Below are 23,389 nucleotides of genomic sequence, written 5' to 3' on the forward strand. Positions count from 1 at the left end.
ACGTGCCTACTTTGATGCGGTCACTCATATAATCCTCCACCATTCTTTCAATGGTGAGAGAATCATATGCAGTGACAGTAGACAACATGTCAGTAATCGTTAGCAGGTCCTTCAGTCCGGACCAGATGTCAGCACTCGCTCCAGACTGCCCTGCATCACCGCCAGCGGGTGGGCTCGGAATTCTTAGTCTTTTCCTCGCACCCCCAGTTGCGGGAGAATGTGAAGGAGGAGCTGTTGACTGGTCACGTTCCGCTTGACTTGACAATTTTTCTCACCAGCAGGTCTTTGAACCTCTGCAGACTTGTGTCTGCCGGAAAGAGAGATCCAACGTAGGTTTTAAATCTAGGATCGAGCACGGTGGCCAAAATGTAGTGCTCTGATTTCAACAGATTGACCACCCGTGAATCCTGGTTAAGCGAATTAAGGGCTCCATCCACAAGTCCCACATGCCTAGTGGAATCGCTCTGTTTTAGCTCCTCCTTCAATGTCTCCAGCTTCTTCTGCAAAAGCCTGATGAGGGGAATGACCTGACTCAGGCTGGCAGTGTCTGAACTGACTTCACGTGTGGCAAGTTCAAAGGGTTGCAGAACCTTGCACAACGTTTAAATCATTCTCCACTGCGCTTGAGTATGGTGCATTCCCCCTCCTTTGCCTATATCGTGGGCAGATGTAAAGGCTTGAATGGCCTTTTGCTGCTCCTCCATCCTCTGAAGCATATAGAGGGTTGAATTCCACCTCGTTACCACCTCTTGCTTCAGATGATGGCAGGGCAGGTTCAGGACTGTTTGCTGGTGCTCCAGTCTTCGGCACGCGGTGGCTGAATGCCGAAAGTGGCCCGCAATTCTTCGGGCCACCGACAGCATCTCCTGCGTGCACCTGTCGTTTTTTAAATAATTCTGCACCACCAAATTCAATGTATGTGCAAAACATGGGACGTGCTGGAATTTGCCCAGATGTAATGCACGCACAATATTGCTGGCGTTGTCCGATGTCACAAATCCCCAGGAGAGTCCATTTGGGGTAAGCCATTCTGCGATGATGTTCCTCAGTTTCCGTAAGAGGTTGTAAGCTGTGTGCCTCTTCTGGAAAGCGGTGATACAAAGCGTAGCCTGCCTAGGAACGAGTTGGCGTTTGCGAGATGCTGCTACTGGTGCCGCCGCTGCTGTTCTTGCTGCGGGAGGCAATACATCTACCCAGTGGGCTGTCACAGTCATATAGTCCTGAGTCTGCCCTGCTCCACTTGTCCACATGTCCGTGGTTAAGTGGACATTGGGTACAACTGCATTTTTTAGGACACTGGTGACTCTTTTTCTGAGGTCTGTGTACATTTTCGGTATCGCCTGCCTAGAGAAATAGAACATAGATGGTATTTGGTACCGGGGACACAGTACCTCAATCAAGTCTGTAGTTGCCTGTGAATTAACGGTGGATAACGGAAACACGTTTCTCACCGCCCAGGCTGCCAAGGCCTGAGTTATCCGCTTTGCAGCAGGATGACTGCTGTGATATTTCATCTTCCTCGCAAAGGACTGTTGGACAGTCAATTGCTTACTGGAAGTAGTATAAGTGGTCTTCCGACTTCCCCTCTGGGATGACGATCGACTTCCCCTCTGGGATGACCATCGACTCCCAGCAGCAACAGCAGCAGCACCAGCAGCAGTAGGCGTTACACTCAGGGATGCATCGGAGGAATCCCAGGCAGGAGAGGACTCGTCAGACTTGACAGTGACATGGCCTGCAGGACTATTGGCTTTCCTGTGTAAGGAGGAAATTGACACTGAGGGAGTTGGTGGTGTGGTTTGCAGGAGCTTGGTTACAAGAGGAAGGGATTTAGTGGTCAGTGAACTGCTTCCGCTGTCATCCAAAGTTTTTGAACTTGTCACTGACTTATGATGAATGCGCTGCAGGTGACATATAAGGGAGGATGTTCCTAGGTGGTTAACGTCCTTACCCCTACTTATTACAGCTTGACAAAGGCAACACATGGCTTGACACCTGTTGTCCGCATTTGTGTTAAAATAATTCCACACCGAAGAGGTGATTTTTTTTGTAATTTGACCAGGCATGTCAATGGCCATATTCGTCCCATGGACAACAGGTGTCTCCCGGGTGCCTGACTTAAACAAACCACCTCACCATCAGAATCCTCCTTGTCAATTTCCTCCCCAGCGCCAGCAACACCCATATCCTCATCCTGGTGTACTTCAACAGTGACATCTTCAATTTGACTATCAGGAACTGGACTGCGGGTGCTCCTTCCAGCACTTGCAGGGGGCGTGCAAATGGTGGAAGGCGCAAGCTCTTCCCGTCCAGTGTTGGGAAGGTCAGGCATCGCAACCGACACAATTGGACTCTCCTTGGGGATTTGTGATTTAGAAGAACGCACAGTTCTTTGCTGTGCTTTTGCCAGCTTAAGTCTATTCATTTTTCTAGCGAGAGGATGAGTGCTTCCATCCTCATGTGAAGCTGAACCACTAGCCATGAACATAGGCCAGGGCCTCAGCCGTTCCTTGCCACTCCGTGTCGTAAATGGCATATTGGCAAGTTTACACTTCTCCTCAGACGCTTTTAATTTTGATTTTTGGGTCATTTTACTGAACGTTTGTGTTTTGGATTTTACATGCTCTCTACTATGACATTGGGCATCGGCCTTGGCAGACGACGTTGATGGCATTTCATCGTCTCGGCCATGACTAGTGGCAGCAGCTTCAGCACGAGGTGGAAGTGGATCTTGATCTTTCCCTATTTTACCATCCACATTTTTGTTCTCCATTTTTTAATATGTGGAATTATATGCCAGTATCAATAGCAATGGCCTACTACTATATATACTGTGCACAACTGAAATGCACCACAGGTATGGATGGATAGTATACTTGACGACACAGAGGTAGGTAGAGCAGTGGCCTACTGTACCGTACTGCTATATATTATATACTGGTGGTCAGCAAACTGTGCAAAACTGAAATGCACGACAGGTATGGATGGATAGTATACTTGACGACACAGAGGTAGGTAGAGCAGTGGCCTACTGTACCGTACTGCTATATATTATATACTGGTGGTCAGCAAACTGTGCAAAACTGAAATGCTCCACAGGTATGGATGGATAGTATACTTGACGACACAGAGGTAGGTAGAGCAGTGGCCTACTGTACCGTACTGCTATATATTATATGCTGGTGGTCAGCAAACTGTGCAAAACTGAAATGCACCACAGGTATGGATGGAGAGTATACTTGACGACACAGAGGTAGGTAGAGCAGTGGCCTACTGTACCGTACTGCTATATATTATATACTGGTGGTCAGCAAACTGTGCAAAACTGAAATGCACCACAGGTATGGATGGATAGTATACTTGACGACACAGAGGTAGGTAGAGCAGTGGCCCTCTGTACCGTACTCCTATATATTATATACTGGCGGTCAGCAAAATTATGCACTGTACTCCTACTATATACTACAATGCAGCACAGATATGGAGCGTTTTTCAGGCAGAGAACGTATAATCAACAAACCAATAAAAAGAAAATAGCAGCGCTAAATACAATTGATACCAAAATGAGATGGATTGTGTGAAAACAGATTAAAACATTTATTATAACTCTGATAAAATAACCATTAAAAATCGGTATGATCACCAACAAAATTAATGAAAGAAAGATAAAAGTGTCCGTTCCTTTTTAGTGATAACTGGACGACAGTACATGCAGACTTAAAAAGGCTTAGGAACTGATTGCACAGTCCCAATGGGAAGTAGTTCCCGCTTCTTATACCGCTGGAGGGAGAAAGTCCCAAAAGGAATTTCTTCAATTAGGAGCTTGATATCATAGTCTCAATCCTCACCAGTATGCGGAGCTTTGCTTGCGGAAAGAATCCCTTGTAGGCCTGTTATATCCACCATATGTAGAGTCTGAACGTCCAGTATGGTCCGGGCACTAGTTTTAAACGAATAGTCGGTGATCAGGATGGCACCTGACGCGTTTCGCTGCAGGTCCTGCAGCTTTTTCAAAGGTGATCTACCTTGTGTGGAGGCAGAGTATTTATACCTGTGGTGATCATTTATCAATCCATACCTGTTTTCCCAATCCATCTCAATTTACTTACTTTAATTTTCATAAAAACACAGAATAATTCATATATTTTACACCTCTATTTAGTGTGTTATAGACTCAGCAGGAAAAAACAACCTTTTAAATACTCTTAATTTAGAAAAAAACGATTCTAAATAATTAACCTTCCTAATTCACTTCCAGGTTAACTGGAAAAATAACCATGTGACCATCTTTTGTATGTTGTTGCCAAGCAACTGAATATATACTTCCAGGTCATGCAAAACACCCTGTTTCCGGTTTCAAATCATGTAGATATAAACAACAACTATTAACAATCGGTTGTGTCATTTTTTTATTATTATTATTATTATTTAACACTTAAGATGACTAATAATCTTCCATACGATCGCCGTTTTCTATCATTCTAGCTGGCATTGGCGTTAGTAAATCATAGAGAAGTGGTCACATGACAAACACACGTGACCCGCTTCGAGACATCCGCTTCCTCTAAGCGGGGAGTGTGAGCCGCGTTGCTTAGCTACCGAATGCGGTCATGTGGTATGCCCACGTGACTCGCTATTGACCTCCCACTGTATAGAGCGCTTTTTGGTCTCTTAAGAAAATAGTTGCGGTCACGTGACTCACAGCGTGACACGCATCCAGATTTCACTTCCGTCTTATGGAAGCACAGATATATGCAGCACACTGAGCACAGATATGGAGCGTTTTTCAGGCAGAGAACGTATAATACTGGTGGTCACTGGTCAGCAAAACTCTGCACTGTACTCCTCCTATAATACTGCTGGTCCCCAGTATAAAGATATTTGCAGCCCCCTGAAAGTTCTGAAACAAAGTGAGAGGATGCCAGCCACGTCCTCTCACTATCATTTCGAATGCACGAGTGAAAAATGGCGGCGACGCGCGGCTCCTTATATAGAATACGAATCTCGCAAGAATCCGACAGCGGGATGATGACGTTCGGGCGCGCTCGGGTTAACCGAGCAATACTGGAGTATCCGAGTATGCCTCAGACCCGTGTAAAATGGGTGAAGTTCGGGGGGGTTAAGATTCCGAGGAACCGAACCCGCTCATCACTACTTATAGTAAGAATATGGGATATCACAAGTATATCTACTTATATACATTAGCAGTGCAGGCACAGACTGCTAATTTTCACTGCAAGCCTCATCTGAAAACCCACAATAAAATAAGCACATTCACAGAAAAGTGTACAGCAAGTTCTTATAATCTGAGTGTTGGGAAAACCTGTTCTATACATCTCGTCTAGACTAGAAGATTACAAACCCATGGTTGCATGCCAGGTAATTCATACTGGGTAAGACACAAATCTTTTGGATATTTTTATTGCTTGGCGTCAGCACAGACTGTAAAGGGCAGCACAAGACAAGCCATCTCTCATAAAAGTGACAGCTGGATGGAGAGACCAATTTGAATGGGCAACAAAAAGATTGGGATTGGTCATAATGCTGCACAGAGAATATACTGTACGTCACTCACATCAGTCTCTGCCGCAGTGGAGCTTACAGTCTAAAGCTTGGTTTACACTAGACATCATCTGCACCTGGCAGCAGAGTCAACAACAAGTGACAGAGGGGGGCAGAAGGCATGCTGCATTTGGCACCATGGCCCTCGCTGGCTATATCGCTGATAACACGTGGGAATATACGCATTACAAACAGATAGGGCCCTGGTTAGGAATATAACACTTGACCCCAGTGCTGTGAGGCAGCAATGCTAACCACTGAGACCAATTGCAATCTACTGCAAACGAAAAGCAACAAAGTTATTTACATGACCGAAGGGGAACACTGCAAATTTAGAGGGGATTATTTCCTTCAACAAGGCCTAGTCCTGAAGTTGTGATAACTTTAATGAAGACTGCATGCTGTTCTTAGCCAAGGGCGGATTGGGCCACCGAAAACATAGGACAGTTCCTGCTGGGCAGGGTCAGAGGTGCCCTAGGCCCCCTCTATCACAGGGCAGGGGAGGGTTCCCTGTTCGGATCACCACAGTGATCCTCGGCCAGCCCGTTACAAAGTTGTCCAGGGCCAGACTGTATATGAAAGCCACCTGTGCAGCCTCAGTATATAGATGTACAGTATGTATGAAGCATATGGCGCTGTAAATAAATAAAAACAGAGTTCGGGGCTACCGTAAGTGCTGCATATGTGTACACTTATGCTGGGTACACATCAGGACGACTTGACGGCAGACCCACCATTGTGCCAACAGAGCAGCTGATTCAGGTAAGTATACACATTTACCAATCAACACTCAATGTGTCATCCTTACATTACAGCTGGGCGGGCATTTAAATTTGCCCTCCCAGCTGTGATGACATTCCCTGTAGTAAGTGCCGACCACCCGTACACGTAACCAGATGTTCAGATATATCGGCCATCAGCTGTGCTGTACAGCCGACGCAATGTGTCTGTGAACGACGCTGTTAGCAGACATATCGGGAGCGCACACCCGCTGACCTGCTTGCGATTTATCTGCCACTTTCTCGAACGCCCAATATATTACCCAGTGTGTACCCAGCTTTACTCTCGCTATGAGCCAACTTGCTGCTAATTAACCCCTTTATGTCTAGTCTGCATACAGTCACTGTAGTCAGGTTTATATCTTGTAGCTGGTATCTGTGGCCCCAAGTCCCAAACACAATTTTCCATTTAATTTTTCATTACTGTTATTTTAACTTATTCTAATGTCTGACAAAGTCAGTAAAGCAATATCACATTTACCTCTATAAGTATTGTCCTTGTGGCATAATGCGTGTATGTCAGAGCAGCAACAGCTACAAACGTAATAAGCTGGACTGTGGAGCTGACTCATGGCTCTATTAAAACCACCGCAAACCCCGGAGCATAGCGCATCCATGTATGACTTACTGGGTAAATGTACTTTTCCCAGAATGCTCTTTCATAGCAACAAAGCATACTTTACGAAGCCAAGCCAATGACGAAGTTCAATCTAAAGGTAAATAAGGTTATCTGTTTTGTTGATTGCCAGTTGTGGGTTAGAAATTTACTAAAGCTTCTAAAACAGAGAATTGGTGATGTTGCCTATAGCAACCAATCAGATGCTGTCTATCATTTCTCTACTGCCTTATAGACAGCATCCGATTTGTTGCTATAGGCAACATAACCAATTCTCTGTTTTAGAAGCGTTCGTAAATTTACCCCGTGGTTTCAGGACAGTCCACTGGCGCAGATGTATTAAGCCTGGAGAAGTGATAAAGCAGTGATAAGTGCAAGGTGATAATGCACCAGCCAATCAGCTCCAATATGTAAATTGGCAGTTAGGAGCTGATTAGCTGGTACGTTATCACCTTCCACTTATCACTGCTTTATCACTTCTCTGGGATTTATACATCTGCCCCAAAGGGAGAGGGGGGGGGGAGAGATAGAGAGAGAGAGAGAGTGTGTGTGTGTCCAAGGCATGCTTCGGGCAGACACCATGCAGCCTGTGGAGCTGCCCGGAGCACAGTGCTCTACTTCCAAGAGCTAACGCACCTTAGGCATGACGTCATATGTTTAGGGTGAGGGGCTGGCACAGGGTGCACTTCTTTGGTACAACTAAAGATACTGGAGCTAATTATCTAACTTTGGAGGTAGGAAGTATTTTTACTTGTGTATATCTTTCTGGAAATAAGAATGCTGAAGGATGCTTCAGGTAACCAGAGCTAAAATCACTAGCTTGCTGTATTTATAAGATGTCAAATATTGTAACTCCTATCATCATAGTGGATCTTTCATTTAAGTAATTGTGAGAAAGTCACTTAACCGCAAATCCACTTCTGTGTTATGTTCCACAGCTCCCGTGCAGGACGGACAGACCAGAGAGTGTTACAGACAGCCGTGCAGAGACTGTACGGTGACCAACATGACATTAGACATTTCTGCACATTTACCAAACTTGTCTATTATCAGTGTACATGTTGTATAGTTTCAGGCATCTAGCCTCTATACGCCACACAGTGCAAGATGCCTTCTGTGTGAGCTGCCAGGTCCCGTGCAACTCTGCTAGCATCGGGCGTCTTTTTTTGCCAAAACGTGTGTTAGCCGCAATTCAATGCAACTAGGATACACCAGGAGACTGTGCTGATTAATATGATATGTGACACATGTATATTGTGGCAATCAGTATGGAATCCCGACGGTCATAATATCGACGCCGGAATCCCGGCATGCAGAATGCCGACGGCGAGCGCAGCGTGTACCCTCGCGGGCTCACCACACCTCGGGCTTCCCCCTCGGTGGGTGGCGTGGACCCCCTTCCCCACCCGCCGAGTGCGGGTTCGGGATTTCCATGGATGTCGGGATTCCGGCATTATGACCATCGGGATCCCAACTGTCGGGAAACTGCTTCCCATATTCTGTGTGTCTGTATATGGAGCACAACTTTGTATTAGAAAAAAGCTGAGGCTGCTACATCCTAGCACGTCATACACAGATCCAGAGACTCAGCCGCACACAGATATAGAAGTGTCATATATCAAATTAATCGGCACAGTATCCTGGTGCATCTTAGCTGCATCACATTGCGACTAAAACATATTTTTGGCAAAAAATTTGCCCGATGCTAGCAGTCTCACAGGACCAGGGGCGCGGAGAGGGGCTGTTTGGCGCCACTGCAGCAATGACGTATGAGGACACATCTGAGAATACACTGAGAAGTGTAACTATTGCTACACACTAATGAAATAATGAACCTATACATTTAATAGCAGACTGATATCAGATTCATTGTGAAAACAGACATTCATTGGAAACTGACCTATGCAGTTCATCCTCAGAAGGCGAGTACTTGGAGGTAACGTCGGCTAGATCCCCGAAGATCTGCTTGCTGTATGTATTGAGCGAGGATAGCAGTATTAGCTCCTGCCATGTAGTACTCAGCAGGCATGTGTAATCTTTAATTGAAAGATCACAGAAAAATGGCAACTTCTTCACCCATGTGATTTGTCGGAACAGTAGCTCGTCGGCAAGTCGGCACAGGAGGGCAAACAGCTCAGACTGAGTAACCTTGTACCTGTGTGAGGACAAGGAAATATCGAGTAAAGGTTCTGATTAAGGAAAACTTGCAACGTACTGAAAAAGCTGATTTTAATAGTTTAAAAAATACTGAATAGAAACTTTGCCAGATTCTATAAGATTCTAACCGCTCTACATTGCATTATGAAGCAATGAAAAGAGTGGAGAAGTGAGCCAGTGGAGAAACTGCCCATGGTAACCAATCAGTGATGAGGCAACATTTATAAAATGTATTCTATAAAATTATACGTAGCAGCTGATTGGTTGCCACGGGCAACTTCTCCTCTATTTCTACTACTTCATGAATAGACCCCATATGTTAGATATCTGTAACAGTGAAATGTCAGCTTCAATTTCTATTTGTGTGATCATTATGCATTCTCCTATGTAAAGCGAATAATGCAGCATCTTTAAAGAATATAACTTTTTCACACTGGCAGGTTGACGTCTAATGGCCTGGGATTATAGGGCACCCTGTTGGCTGTCACCAGCATAAGAAAATGCCACATTTGGAATCAGCATAGACTGTAGATTATAACAACAGCTCACAAGGCTGCCATTACCAATACAGGTGGCATCGGGGGTGTCTTAGCAGTGCTCAGTTATTGGTTTGCTTTGCAGATTCTGCAAATGAAAGGGTGAATATATACACTAATATAGAACATTAGACCCACATTTTATATAGTGTGTGTGTGTGTGTGTGTGTGTGTGTGTGTGTGTGTGTGTGTGTGTGTCTCAATTATGTTTCATGTTTAATTTTAAACAAAATACCCTAGGGTGACGTTACAGACTTTACTCTTAACACACTGTCTTTAGCACCACCATGTGGGTGAATTGTAGTAGATCAGAATTGTTTTGTGCTGTGTTTTATTGTATATGAAAATGTTCCTCCTGCCTCAGATCCATGTGACACACTAGGGTGTGTTATACTAGCATTGTAATATTGATGTAGTCAGTTTCTAAAGTGATTTGTTTGATAGTTGCATCATTTACAGTTCAAAGGACTAATGAATAATGTGCATCAAAGTCAATGAGATATTGCACTGTTCAGGTAAAAATTTTTACTCTGCTTCTTCATACATTAAAATAATGCCTTGGAAGCAAATTAACAGGTCTCTTTGTTATGGGAAGTCATTAACAAGGAAGATTCTCTGTCTCCGTTCATCGCAGCAACAGCAAATGTTGTTTTTTGCTTTATTTGCTCTTTTTTGGCAAACAATCCCCGGCGATCCTGCTGGCAGCGCAAAGATTACTCATAGCGTTTCTCCAGTCCATCCCAGAAGAGGCGGCACATGGGTGACCAGGCTCTCTTTTTTGTTATTTCATTTGGTCTGTCAATGGGATATTCACCTTTTTCAAGGCACAGGACCTGCAACATCCTATTTCCCAATGATTAGTGCTACCCGTATAATGGTCTTCTAGAAGACAAGATAAGAGAAATATATCTCAATGTCTACGGCAGACTCACCCATCTTCAATAAGCATTGGGGTGTTGAGAGGTTCCATATCCTCTGCAGCTAACAGCTGGTTAATAAGCGTATGTGATTGGGGATCCAGGCTTCGCGTTTGGGATGGGATCAGAGCAGAATGAGCAGAGTAGCTAAAAAGATGAGGTAGGTACTGATAGTGCGTGGGTCCGGGAGTTCCCAAATACTGGTCCCGTAGAGAACTGAATCCATTCAGTTCTATTGATCTACTGAGAGAAAACATAGACAGAGTATTACCAATGCCATCATCTAAAATAAGGAAAAAGATGCTGTCTCTGTATTCTAATTGTTATTATTTATTTTTTTAGCTAGGAAAGCAGTGTTTATCTACCTGGAGGAAGGGGTAGATACCGGGGAAGGCTGGTTGCTCTCCGACACTCCGTTTCCTGGAGAGCTGTGGTCACTATCTCCGTTGTTGCTCCATGAAGTGTTGGCTTCTTCTTCAAACTCTTGACCAGACATTATTCTTTCAATCTCCTCGTCGGAAATCTAAAAAGAGTAAAAGCAAAATAGAAAAGAAAATTAATTTACAGAACAAATACAAAAACAAAAGCCTAAAATAAACTTCAACCGCAAAAAAAAACAAAAATAGATAAATACATAAATCTGCAGTTCTGCCCATATTTAAACACACAGGCTGTGTTATATAGAGCACAGGGGTGGCAGAGATAGCTGCACGGTAAGTCTGCCTCTTATACAGGTTGATTCTACCATATCCGAAATCCAAAACATTTTGAAGGCGACTGAAATTGTGACAACATTGTCTCTTGCACAAAGTTAATTATTGCATACAATTACATTCAGGCTATGGGGTATATGCAATTGCGGTCGACTTGCCGCAAATTTCGAAAAAACGGGGCATTTTCGACACAAATTTTTTTTTCGACAATGCAATACAGTACTTTTCAACAAAAAAAAAAACGGACGTTTCAGATTCGACTTTTTGAAATTCGACAGTTGTTAAATTCGACATGTCTGCAATGGTAAAAATGCGTCTTTTCCACAAAAGTATATTCAATTGAAGAATGTCGATTCGACAACAGTGCTTTTCGACAGTCATTTTGTAAATTTCAGTCCGCCTCATTTTGCTGGCGGAATCTAATAATAAAATTTAAAAAACATGTTTTTTTGTGTTTTTTTTGTTGCTAATAGCATATCTATTTATATTAGAAGGGATTATCTACTTCGTTTGTCTATTGGGAGCCACAAGTATTATTTATATATTTTTTTAAAGAATATATTTTTTTTTACTGACTAAAATAATATGGAGAGTTCAGAGCATGTTTTTCAGTGGGAAGGGGTGGGAATGGGTTAAAAATCACGAAAAATAAATGCGTGGGGTCTCCCCTCCTAAGCATAACCAGCCTCGGGCTCTTTGAGCCGGTCCTGTTTGTAAAAATACGGGGGGGAAATTGACAGGGGATCCCCCGTATTTTTACAACCAGCACCGGGCTCTGCGTCCGGTCCAGGTGCAAAAAATACGGGGGACAAAAAACGTAGGGGTCCCCCGAATTTTCAACACCAGCACCAGGCTCCACTAGCTGGAGAGATAATGCCACAGCCGGAGGACACTTTTATACCGGTCCCTGCGGCATTGGCATTAAACCCCAACTAGTCACCCCTGGCGGGGGTACCCTGGAGGAGTGGGGACCCCTTAAATCAAGGGGTCCCCCCCTCCAGCCACCCAAGGGCCAGGGGTGAAGCCCGAGGCTGCCCCCCCCCCCCCCCCCCCCATCCAAGGGCTGCGGATGGGGGGCTGATAGCCTTGTGTCAAATAAAAGAATATTGTTTCTTGTAGCAGAACTACAAGTCCCAGCAAGCCTCCCCGTAAGCTGGTACTTGGAGAACCACAAGTACCAGCATGCGGGGGGGGGGGGGGGGACGGGCCCGCTGGTACCTGTAGTTCTACTGCAAAAAAATACCCAAATAAAAACAGTACACGCACACCGTGAAAGTAAAACTTTATTACATACATGCTTTATTACATGCTAGAGAGCTGGGCGCACTGGATGCACTTGGAATGCTGAGCTAAACCCAGTGAGCTGGATGCACTTGGAATGCTTGTGTACTGAGCTAAACCCAGTGAGCTAGATGCACTTGAAATGCTGGTGCGCTGAGCTAAACCTTGCGAGGAGGATATACTTGGAATGCTGATGTGCTCAGCTAAACCCCGCAGGCAAGATACACCTGCTAATCATGATGCCAGTATAGTGTGCTAGTATACTAGATGGAACAGTCTCAGAAGAACTAAGGGGGTAATTCATATCTGATCGCTAGGCAGTGATTTTTGCTGTCCTGCGATCAGATAGTCGCCGCCTACTGGGGGAGTTTATTTTAGCTGTTTAAGTGTGCAAATGGATGCACAGCAGAGCTGCACAAACGGATTTTGTGCAGTCTCTGTGCAGCCCAGGACTTACTCAGCCGCTGCGATCACATCAGGCTGTTTGTGGTCGGAATTGACGTCAGACACCCTCCCTTCAAACGCTTGGACACGCCTGTGTTTTTCCAGACGCTCCCTGAAAACGGTCAGTTGACACCCAAAAACACCCTCTTCCTGTCAATGGAATGGATCCTTCGCACAAACCCGTCGCTGACCGGTGATCCCCTTTGCAGCCGTCCGTCGCGCCTGCACATCTCGGTGCATATGCATGCGCAGTTCGGATATGATCACCCGCTGTGCGAAAACGCACAGCGGCGATCAGATCTGAATTACCCCCTAAGCACACTGCTTGTAATGACAATAAACAGGCACAGGCTGATACTTGTAGTTCCACAGCACAGGGACTGACAATCAAAGCTGCAGCAGAGCACAGGAGCCAGAAGCCTAGGAACGTTATTCTGGAAAGTGACTTTGTTCTGAGCAGCTTGCTGGAGTCAAAGGCTCTCCTTTTATTCCCCTTGCTCATTTGTGACTGGCTGCGGAAATCAAATGACAGAGGGCTGCGGAAATCAACTGACAGAGCGATCACAGTCTGAAGCCCTTGCTGGAGTGCGCACGTGCAGTGGCCGCACTGCACGTGCACACCCTGGGAGCCCAGTGAGATGCTTTCAGCATCTCAGGGCTGCGATTGCCTCTGAGGCGGGGTGGGAGGGGGTGTGCCAACTGTGTTAGAACACCGTTGGGGGGGGCGGGGGGGGGGGGGGGGGGGGGCAGGCCGCGGTGGTTGTGTGACGTCACACGCAGCTGCTGCGACCTGGGACGACGCGAGTAGCGGCCTGACAGCGCACAGTAGCTGCGCTGGCAGGGAGCTACTTAGTGGGTGCAAAAGCATTGCCGCTGTATGATGCTTTTGCACCCATGCGGTGGGGTAGGGTCTGACATGCAGGGCGGACTAGCCTTGTGCTGTGCGTCCCCCCGCATGTCTGAGTAACTGAACATAGATGTGCTAAATTTAGCACATCTACAATCAGACCTAAATTACCTCCAGAGTCCATGATTGGAAAAACAGTGACCAGCTGATGACTGGCAACATGGTGGCACCCAGTAGCTGTAGATGGAGGGAAAACTCATGAGGTAATCACTGAGGAAACCGGGGTGCACTTTGGCAGCAGCAGACTCTAATGGGCCCTACACACCCGACAATGTGACACAGAGGTACCCGACGGCCGATACGATCGACGGGCTAAACAGCGGCAGGGATGGTGGTGGTGGTGGGGAAAGGGGGTATGGGAGTTTCTTCACTCCCCCCCATCACCCGGCCCCATAGCCCCATGTAAAGTGGGTTATTCATATTGAGACGTTTCACAGCATTCAGTCCCTCCCCGTCTCATTATGAACAACCCACTTTACGTCATGGGAGCTGAAATAGAGTTCTTACTGGCACTGTTACATATTACCCTGTCGCACAGTTATTTTTTATTTGATAAGTTTTATTTACAACGCACTGGGTGTGCGATGGGCTTGGTAGTAGCGCCAGCCTTCGCAAATACGTACATGTGGGAGGTAGAGAAGGAACTCTTCTCACAGAATGAGGATATTTTTAAACAGTTATTTATTTACTTAAGGTATATAGATGATGTGTTTATAATGTAGAGAGGCGTACAAGGAGTTTTGGTTTCCATCATAGATAGACATAACCATTTAGACAGCCCCATTAAAATAACATTGGCATGTGACAAGCAGCATATTAATTTTCTGGATGTTAGCATAAAAATTAGGGGAGGTCATCTTAGTACATCTGTTTACACCAAACCGACTGACCGCAATAACATCCTTAAATATGATAGTTTTCACCCAAAATCTACCATTAAAGGTCTCCCATACTCACAATTTGTGCGAGTGTGTCGCATCACAAATGATGACACAGAGAGAGACCTACAACTTGGGTTGATGACCACAAAGTTCTTACAGAGAGGCTACCCAAAAAAAGAACTAGAAGTGGCCAAAAATAGAGCCTTGAAGCTTAGTCGTGTAAAACTACTGGAGCCCACACTGAAGAAAGATCACACAAAAGTGATTCCCTGGGTAAACCAGTATAATACCAGTAGTCCATCTATCACCAAGAAGGTAAAAAAACTATGGCCTATGGTAGCTTCAGATAAAGAGCTTAGAGAGGTCTTTCAGTCGAGGTTACTACCAAGCTATTCCAGGAGTCGGAATGTGAGGGATTATGTAGTCAAAACAGATATCTCTAATTTCTCGTCAGGTAAAACACATTTCTTACAGAGACAAAATGGCTGCTTTAAATGCAGCGGGTGTGTTACCTGTAGCTATATGGTGGCTGGGGACTCATTCATACATCCACATACTGGTAAAAAAAAATATTGATTACATATCCACTTACGTGTACCACTAGCCATGTTGTGTATATGTTCACCTGCCCATGTGGACTCATGTATGTAGGTAAGACTGACTGCCAGTTCAAGGTCAGGATGGCACAACACCGCTATGCCATACGGGAAGCATTAAAATCAGGAACCAGTGAACAGCCAGTGGACCGCCACCTTGCCATAGCTAGGCATAGCATGGCAACACTGCGGTACAAAATAATAGATTATGTACCCAAAACCCTTAGAGGCGGGGATCGTTTGAAGAGATTGTTGCAAACAGAAGCAAAGTGGATACATTTGTTAAATACAGTATATCCTAAAGGGTTGAATGAAACACTGAACCTTAAATGTTTCTTATAATAGATACATGTAAACCCTTTCATTAATAGTACTAAACTATACGTAGGTGCTATCGATCCCTTCTAACAGAATTAATCTGTTGTTAAGGTATAATTTCTCATGCTTTAGAACATTTGATATATTTTTTTGTACATTACTATTGTTTATATGATCTAGTTGTTTAATAGAGGAGATATTGGTCATGACATTGTAGCAGGTTTTATTATAACACATATGTTTTTCATATATATTTTTTATATTTGCACAGTTTTGATATACACCTAATGAGGACAAATATTTTTGTATATATAATTTTTTTTAGATATTTTTCACTCACTGTATGTGTTTATGTAGGTATTTTAACGTGATGTATTTAATATACTATTTTTTATAAGCACCAGCACCTTTTTACATATAATGCACTACTGTTCTTTTCAACCCTTGTGGTTGAAAGGTTTATATAGATATACTGATATTTGATTGATTAGTCAGTTAGTGATATGCATATTACACATAGGTTGAGGATATTATTGTAAATATGTGCTTAAAACATGATATATGTTAACACTATTATTTTTAGCAAAATGTTTGTGGTGATTATTATCAGTTTTGCAAAGTTTGTTTTGAATCGATCTACATTGCTCTATGTTGTTAAAGCGCCGGACACGTTTGCAGGACGGACCGGATCGTTGTCACTTCCTGCCGCTGGAGGATCGCGGGATGGGATGTGGCACGGCCAGAGACCGGGCATCGTGAATGGCGGCAACGAGGTGTCCTTCTGGTAAGGTATGTATGCACTGTGTATGCACGCTTGTAGTTATTGTCCTGATGAAGGGGCGGTTGTTGATAAAAAGGACACGTTTCTTCCTCTATAAAGAAAGTCTCTGAATGCCGCCGCTTATCTGATACATTGCGTGGATGAGGACTTGTTTCCTTAGGAGAGAAGGCACCGGAACAATTTGTTTGTGCCAAAGAGTGTGAGTGTCGGATTCATTGGAGTCTCTCTCTATGTGTGTGTGTGTGTGTGTGTGTGTGTGTGTGTGTGTGTGTGTGTGTGGTTGGTGTGTGTGTGGTTGGTGTGTGTGTGTGTGTGTATATATATATATATATAAAATCTGAGGGGGCCCCAGAGATATCACTGTAAAGGTAACCAAGATTTCTGTTGCCGGCCCTGGTTGCATTATAAGATCCCATCCAAGGAAATAATGCTTGGAAAGCAAAATTGATCAATATCTATAGGGCACAAATTGTTTATAGGGCACACTGTTTCTATAGAACACACAGTGTCTATAATACCCCTTTCACATCGCAAAAATAACCCTGTATCGACCGGGTCAACACGGGTCACTGTGCGATGTGAAAGGGGACCATAAAGAATTCCCAGGTCGCCTGACCCGGTAACTCATCCCGGGTTATAAGAAGAGTTATTCCCGGGTTGAATACCAGCTCAGGGGCAGTGTGAACGGGTTCCCGGGTCTATGCGACACGTGACCCGTTCACTACATAGGGAGAGGAGGCGCTGAGATGAGCTCCTCCCCCAGCGCCGCCTCCGCCCCCCGCCTTTATGGCAACCCGACCCGGCATATTGCTGGGTTGGGAAGCCTGCTGTTAGGGTCCAATACCGGATCCCACCCGGGAAGGACTCGTTTCCAATTTCCAGGTGGGATCCAGCATTGGAGATGTGAAAGGGGTATAGGGCACACAGTTTCTATAGACCGTACATTTTCTATAGAACACACATTTTCAATAGTTTACAACATGATAATTTCCCTGTGTGGATCACTGCCCCCCTGGGTCTCACCTGTACAGGTCCGATGCTTTTGTTTCTTCCTCCTGGCATCCCATCCTCTCTGATCGCTGGGAAAAGAGTAAAGAACTTTTTGTTACTACACAGCATAATATTGCTATAGTCACTGGAATCATACAAGGTACAGAGGGGAGATGGTAACACTGTTCCACTATGAAGTGGTGTTGATACCATGTACAACAGCTCTCACTAACTGTTCCGTCAAAACCCGAAAATTACTTTATGCTCATGATATGCTCGGATCCTTCGGTGCATATATATTCTGGGCATGTTCAAAACTGTAGGAAATGCTGTTATACGGAACAAACTAAAAAGTTAAAGCATTGGTCTTAAATAATATAAATATATTAGTTATTCGATGTTCATATGGGACACAAATAAATGTGCAATTCGGCCTATCAGACCTGTGTATAGTTAAGAATTGTGCAATACTTTAAATTAGCACTTTAATCCACCTGGAGTTTAAAGGATGGGAATTTATATGTAATAAGGCAAATTTACTAGATTTTTTATTACTTTTAGTTTTGATGTTAAGGCAACAAACAAAACGGTATGACCCTAGTTATGTGCACCAAGAGCTTTCTCTCAAACAGCATTTGTGTATGGTCTATAATATTAATTAACCAGCATAACCAATGTAGTAAATGTACATAATTAATAACAAGTAAATATTTACATTCAGTGTGAAAGCTCATTTAAATGTACTATTAAGAGAGAAGTGCAGAAAATAAGAAATATAGATAATTAGGATGTAAATTCAGAATTAGGACATATCTAATTGAAATGCTCTGTAGAGATTTAAAAAAAAATAGGATTTTAATTACCTACCGGTAAATCATTTTCTCGTAGTCCGGAAGGGATACTGGGAATCCATTTAGTACCATGGGGTATAGACGGGTCTACTTGGACCCATGGGCACTATAGAAGTTTGATAACGTGTGCTGGCTCCTCCCTCTATGCCCCTCCTACCAGAGTCAGTCTAGGAAACTGTGCCCGAGGAGACGGATTATACTTTGAGAGAAGGAAATAGAGAAGGATAGTGGTGAGATTACGAACCAGCACAACCAGAACAAGAGGAAAGCTATGCTAACCAAACTTGAAAACAGGAAACAGCAACAGTTAAACCAAACAACAGTATTTAAACATGTAATCGTGCAGGAAGAACGAAGCACCGGGCGGGCGCCCAGTATCCCCTACGGCAGGGCTGGTCAAACCAGTCCTCGAGATCTACCAACAGTTCATGTTTTCCAGGACTCTTGGAGATCTGTAGAATTGTCAGTTAGGGATGAATGCAGCACATCTTAATTAGTAATGACTACAACTGTGCACCAGCTAGGTGGTCTGGAAAATGTGAACTGTAGGTAGCTCTCGAGGACTGGTTTGGCCAGCCCTGCCCTACGGACTACGAGAAAAGGATTTACCGGTAGGTAATTAAAATCCTATTTTCTCTTATGTCCTAGGGTATACTGGGAATCCATTTAGTACCATGGGGAAGTACCAAAGCTTCCAAACCGGGTGGGAGAGTGCTGAGGTTCCTGCAGAACAGATTGACCAAACTGAAGGCCATCAGAGGTCAAGGTATCAAACTTGTAAAACTTGGCAAACGTGTTCGAACCCGACCAAGTAGCTGCTTGGCAGAGCTGTAATGCCGAGATACCCCGGGCAGCCACCCAAGAGGAACCCACCGACCTAGTAGAGTGGGCCTGTACAGATTTCGGAATCTGCAAACCTGCCGTAGAATAAGCATGCTGGATAGTGAGCCTAATTCAGCGTGCAATTGACTGATTTGAAGCAGGACACCCAATTTTATTGGAATCAGAAAAAACGAACAGCAAGTCTGATTTCCTGTGACGAACAGTTCGCTTTACATATACCTGCAAAGCCCTTACAACATCCAAAGACTTCGAAGTAGCAGAAGTGTCAGTAACATCACAATCGGCTGGTTGATGTGAAACGCTGACACCACCTTAGGAAGAAATTGCTGATGAATCCTGAGTTCAGCTCTGTCCTCATGGAAAATCAAGTAGGGGCCCCACGTGCCTTGCCGAAGCCAAGGCCAACAGCATGCCGGTCTTGCACGTTAAGGTACTTTACGTCTACCTCCTGTAATGGTTCAAACCAGTCCGATTGGAGGAATGTCAGAACCAAATTGAGATCCCAAGGTGCCGTGGGAGGCACAAAGGAGGGTTGGATGTGAAGAACACCTTTCAAGATCGTCTGGACCTCAGGGAGAGAAGCCAATTGTTTCTGAAAGAAAATAGACAAGGCCTAAATCTGAACTTTTATGCAGCCTAGGCGTAGGCCCACGTCAACTCTCGACTGCAGATGTAATTCCACCGTGGAATAATGTCTGCTCTCACACCAAGAGACATAATTTTTCCAGATACGATGATAATGCTTTGACGTTACCCCCTTCCTGGCCTGGATCATAGTCGGGATGACCTTTGCAGGAATCCCTCTCCTGGCTAGAATCAGCCGTTCAACTTCCATACCATCAAACGTAGCCATGGTAAGTCTTAATAAACGAACGGACCCTGTTGCAGAAGATCCTCTCGAAGAGGCAGAGGCCACGGATCTTCTATTAGTATCTCAAGAAGATCCACATACCAGGCCCTTTGCGGACAGTCTGGAGCAATGAGGACTGCTTGAACTCTTTCCCTTTTTATTCTTTTGAGAATTCTTGGGATCAGAGGAACGGGAGGAAACAAGTACACCAGCGGGTAAACCCACAGAGTTGTCAGAGCGTCAACCGTTACAGATTTTGGGTCCCTCGACCTGGAACAATACCGCCGCTTGAGCTTCTTGTTGAGTCGAGAGGCCATCATGTCAATTTGTGGATACCCCCACCAACGTGTCAAACACTGGAACACCTCCATTCCCCCGGGTGCAGGTCGTGTCTGCTGAGGAAATCTGCTTCCCAGTTGTCTACTCCCGGAATGAAGATTGCCGACAATGCCACAGTGTTTTTCCATCCAGAGGAGAATTTTTTACACCTCTGACATTGCGGCTCTGCTTTCCATTCCGCCCTGTCGGTTTATGTACGTTAACACCGTCACATTGTCCGACTGGACTTGCATGGCCTGATTCTGAAGAAGAGATGAGGCCTGAAGAAGGGTGTTGTAGATAGCCCTGAGTTCCAGGATGCTTACTGGAAGGATGACTTCCTGACTTGACCATCTTCCCTGAAACTGAACCCCCTGGGTGACCGCACCCCAACCTCTAAGGCTTGCATCTGTGGTTAAAAGGATCCAATTCTGAATCCCGAACCTTCGACCCTTCACTAGGTGAGAAGTTTGTAGCAACCACAGGAGGGAGATTCTGGCTTTCATTGACAGATGAATCCTCTGGTGCATGTGTAGATGCGAACCAGACCATTTGTCCAACATATCCAGCTGGAAGGGCCTCGCATGGAACCTTCCGTACTGAATTGCTTCGTAAGAAGCCACCATTTTCCCCAGAAGGTGTATGCAGAGATGTACTGAGATTCGGGTCAGCTTCAAGACGGCCCGAACCATCGACTGGATTACCATTGCCTTTTCCAAGTGAAGGAACACTCTCTGAGACTCTGGGGTATATTTACTAAGCTCCCGATTTTGACCGATTTGGTGTTTTTTCTTCAAAGTGCCATCTCGGGAGTTTACTAAACTCAAATCTCGGCAGTGATGAGGGCATTCGTATTTTTTGGTAGTCAAAGAAAAAAAATACGAATGAATACACCATCTGTCAAACGCGGCTGTTTAGGTATAGAACTCGGTAATTTACTAAAAATTCTATTTCACAAACAGTGCCGGCAATAGCCAAACACTGCCGTGAAATAATACAAATCGTAAAAAAAAAAAGCAGTTTTAAAACAGACCTGCTTTTTTTTACCGTGTTCTGATAGTCATGCACGGATCCATGAGATCCGTGCATGTTTATCAGTGGGAAGGGGTGAAAAAGTGTTTAAAATCTGAAAAAATATTGCGTGGGGTCCCCCTTCCTAAGCAAAACCAGCCTCGGGCTCTTTGAGCAGGTCCTGGTTGAAAAAATATGGGGAAAAAATTGACAGGGGTTCCCCCATATTTAAACAACCAGCACCGGGCTCTGTGCCTGGTCCTGGTGCAAAAAATATGGGGGACAAAAAGCGCAGGGGTCCCCCGTATTTTTTGAACCAGCACCGGGCTCCATTAGTCAGAGAGATAATGCCACAGCCGGGGGACACTTTTATCTTGGTCCCTGCGGCCCTGGCATTAAATCACCAACTAGTCACCCCTGGCCGGGGTACCCTGGAGGAGTGGGAACCCATTAAATCAAGGGGTCCCCCCCTCCAGTCACCCAAGGGCCAGGGGTGAAGCCCGAGGCTGTCCCCCCATCCAAGGATGGCGGATGGGGGGCTGATAGCCAAGTGTAAAATACAGAATATTGTTTTTTTATAGTAGAACTACAAGTCCCAGCAAGCCTCCCCCGCAAGATGGTACTTGAAGAACCACAAGTACCAGCATGCGGGGGAAGAAACGGGCCCGCTGGTACCTGTAGTTCTACTGCAAAAAAAATACCCAAATAAAAACGGTACACACACACCGTGATAGTAAAACTTTATTACATACAAAAATACCCCTACGCTTTTTGTCTCCCGTATTTTTTGCACCAGGACCAGGCGCAGAGCCCGGTGCTGGTTGTTTAAATATGGGGGAACCCCTGTCAATTTTTTCCCCATATTTTTTCAACCAGGACCGGCTCAAAGAGCCCGAGGCTGGTTTTGCTTAGGAGGGGGGACCCCATGCAAATTTTTTCTTGATTTTTAACACTTTATTATTTTTTTTAAAGGTGCACAATGAAACCCTGCACGGATCTCACAGATCCGTCCGAGATTCATTGTGTTAATGTCGGCAGTGTTTTACTATTCACTCCCGTAAGACACTGGCCGAAAATACGAATGACATCGACATCGGAAAACTCGAAAATGCAGAATACAACAGCATAGTAAAAGTTGCAAATTCACACATTCGATGTCATTCGTGTTTGAACTTTAACCAAATTCAGAAAAATACGAATTTTAGTAAATATACCCCTCTGTGTCCAGTATCATTCCCAGAAAATTAAGCTTCTGTGTTGGTTTTAGATGAGAATTCGGTAGGTTCAGAATCCACCCATGATACAGGAATAATCTGGTTGTGAGACCAATGTTCTCCAACAACTGCTCCCTGGATGCAGCCTTTATCAGAAGATCGTCCAGATAAGGATTTATCTGTTCACTCCTTGTTTGCGGAGTAGAATCATCATCTCTGCCATCACTTTGGTGAACACACTTGGTGCCGTGGAGAGACCAAATGGCAGGGCCTGGAACTGGTAGAGACAGTCCTGCAGTGCAAACCGTAGATAAGCCTGATGAGGCGGCCAGATCGGAATGTGAAGATACGCATCCTTGATATCCAGAGACACTTGGAATTCTTCCTCTTCCAGACCTGATATCACCGCTCTCAGAGACTCCATCTTGAATTTGAACACTCGTAAGTATGGGTTCAATGACTTGAGTTTCAGAATCGGTCTTATCGAACCGTTCGGTTTTGGTACTACAAACAAGCTGGAATAGTAACCCTTGTTTTGTAGATGAGGTGGAACTGGAACAATGACCTGGGTTTGTAACAGTTTCTGAATGGTCTCCTGTAAGGTTATTCTTGCCTCTTGTGAAACCGGTAAGCCTGATTTGAAGAATCTGTATGGTGGGAGATCCTGGATCTCCAGTCTGTAGCCCTGGGATATAGGGTCTATGACCCAGGGATCCTGGCACGAACTTGCCCAGATGTGACTGCAGAATTTTAGCCGGGTTCCCACCTGCCTGTCTCCCAGGCATCGTGGTCCACCGTCATGCGGAAGGTTTTGAGTAGGCAGA

The 23,389-nt window shown here is 44.8% G+C and overlaps 1 protein-coding gene across 5 annotated transcripts in view; it reads right to left on the bottom strand.

Annotated features, from left to right (window-relative positions):
• NR6A1 (nuclear receptor subfamily 6 group A member 1) overlaps window positions 1-23,389 on the bottom strand; it is a 563,603-nt gene that overhangs the window by 93,036 nt on the left and 447,178 nt on the right. For 4 of the 5 annotated variants that reach the window (XM_063935588.1, XM_063935586.1, XM_063935587.1 and 1 more), the window contains 4 exons: window positions 17,512-17,567; window positions 10,933-11,090; window positions 10,583-10,810; window positions 8,858-9,112 (listed from right to left, as the gene is read on the bottom strand). In XM_063935588.1, the coding sequence (XP_063791658.1) occupies window positions 8,858-9,112; window positions 10,583-10,810; window positions 10,933-11,090; window positions 17,512-17,567 (697 nt within the window). The remainder of the gene's footprint in view (window positions 1-8,857; window positions 9,113-10,582; window positions 10,811-10,932; window positions 11,091-17,511; window positions 17,568-23,389) is intronic. The other variant, XM_063935585.1, reaches the window with a different exon arrangement.

Source organism: Pseudophryne corroboree, chromosome 8 (genome assembly GCF_028390025.1).
Source record: "Pseudophryne corroboree isolate aPseCor3 chromosome 8, aPseCor3.hap2, whole genome shotgun sequence".
Lineage (NCBI taxonomy): Eukaryota > Metazoa > Chordata > Amphibia > Anura > Myobatrachidae > Pseudophryne > Pseudophryne corroboree.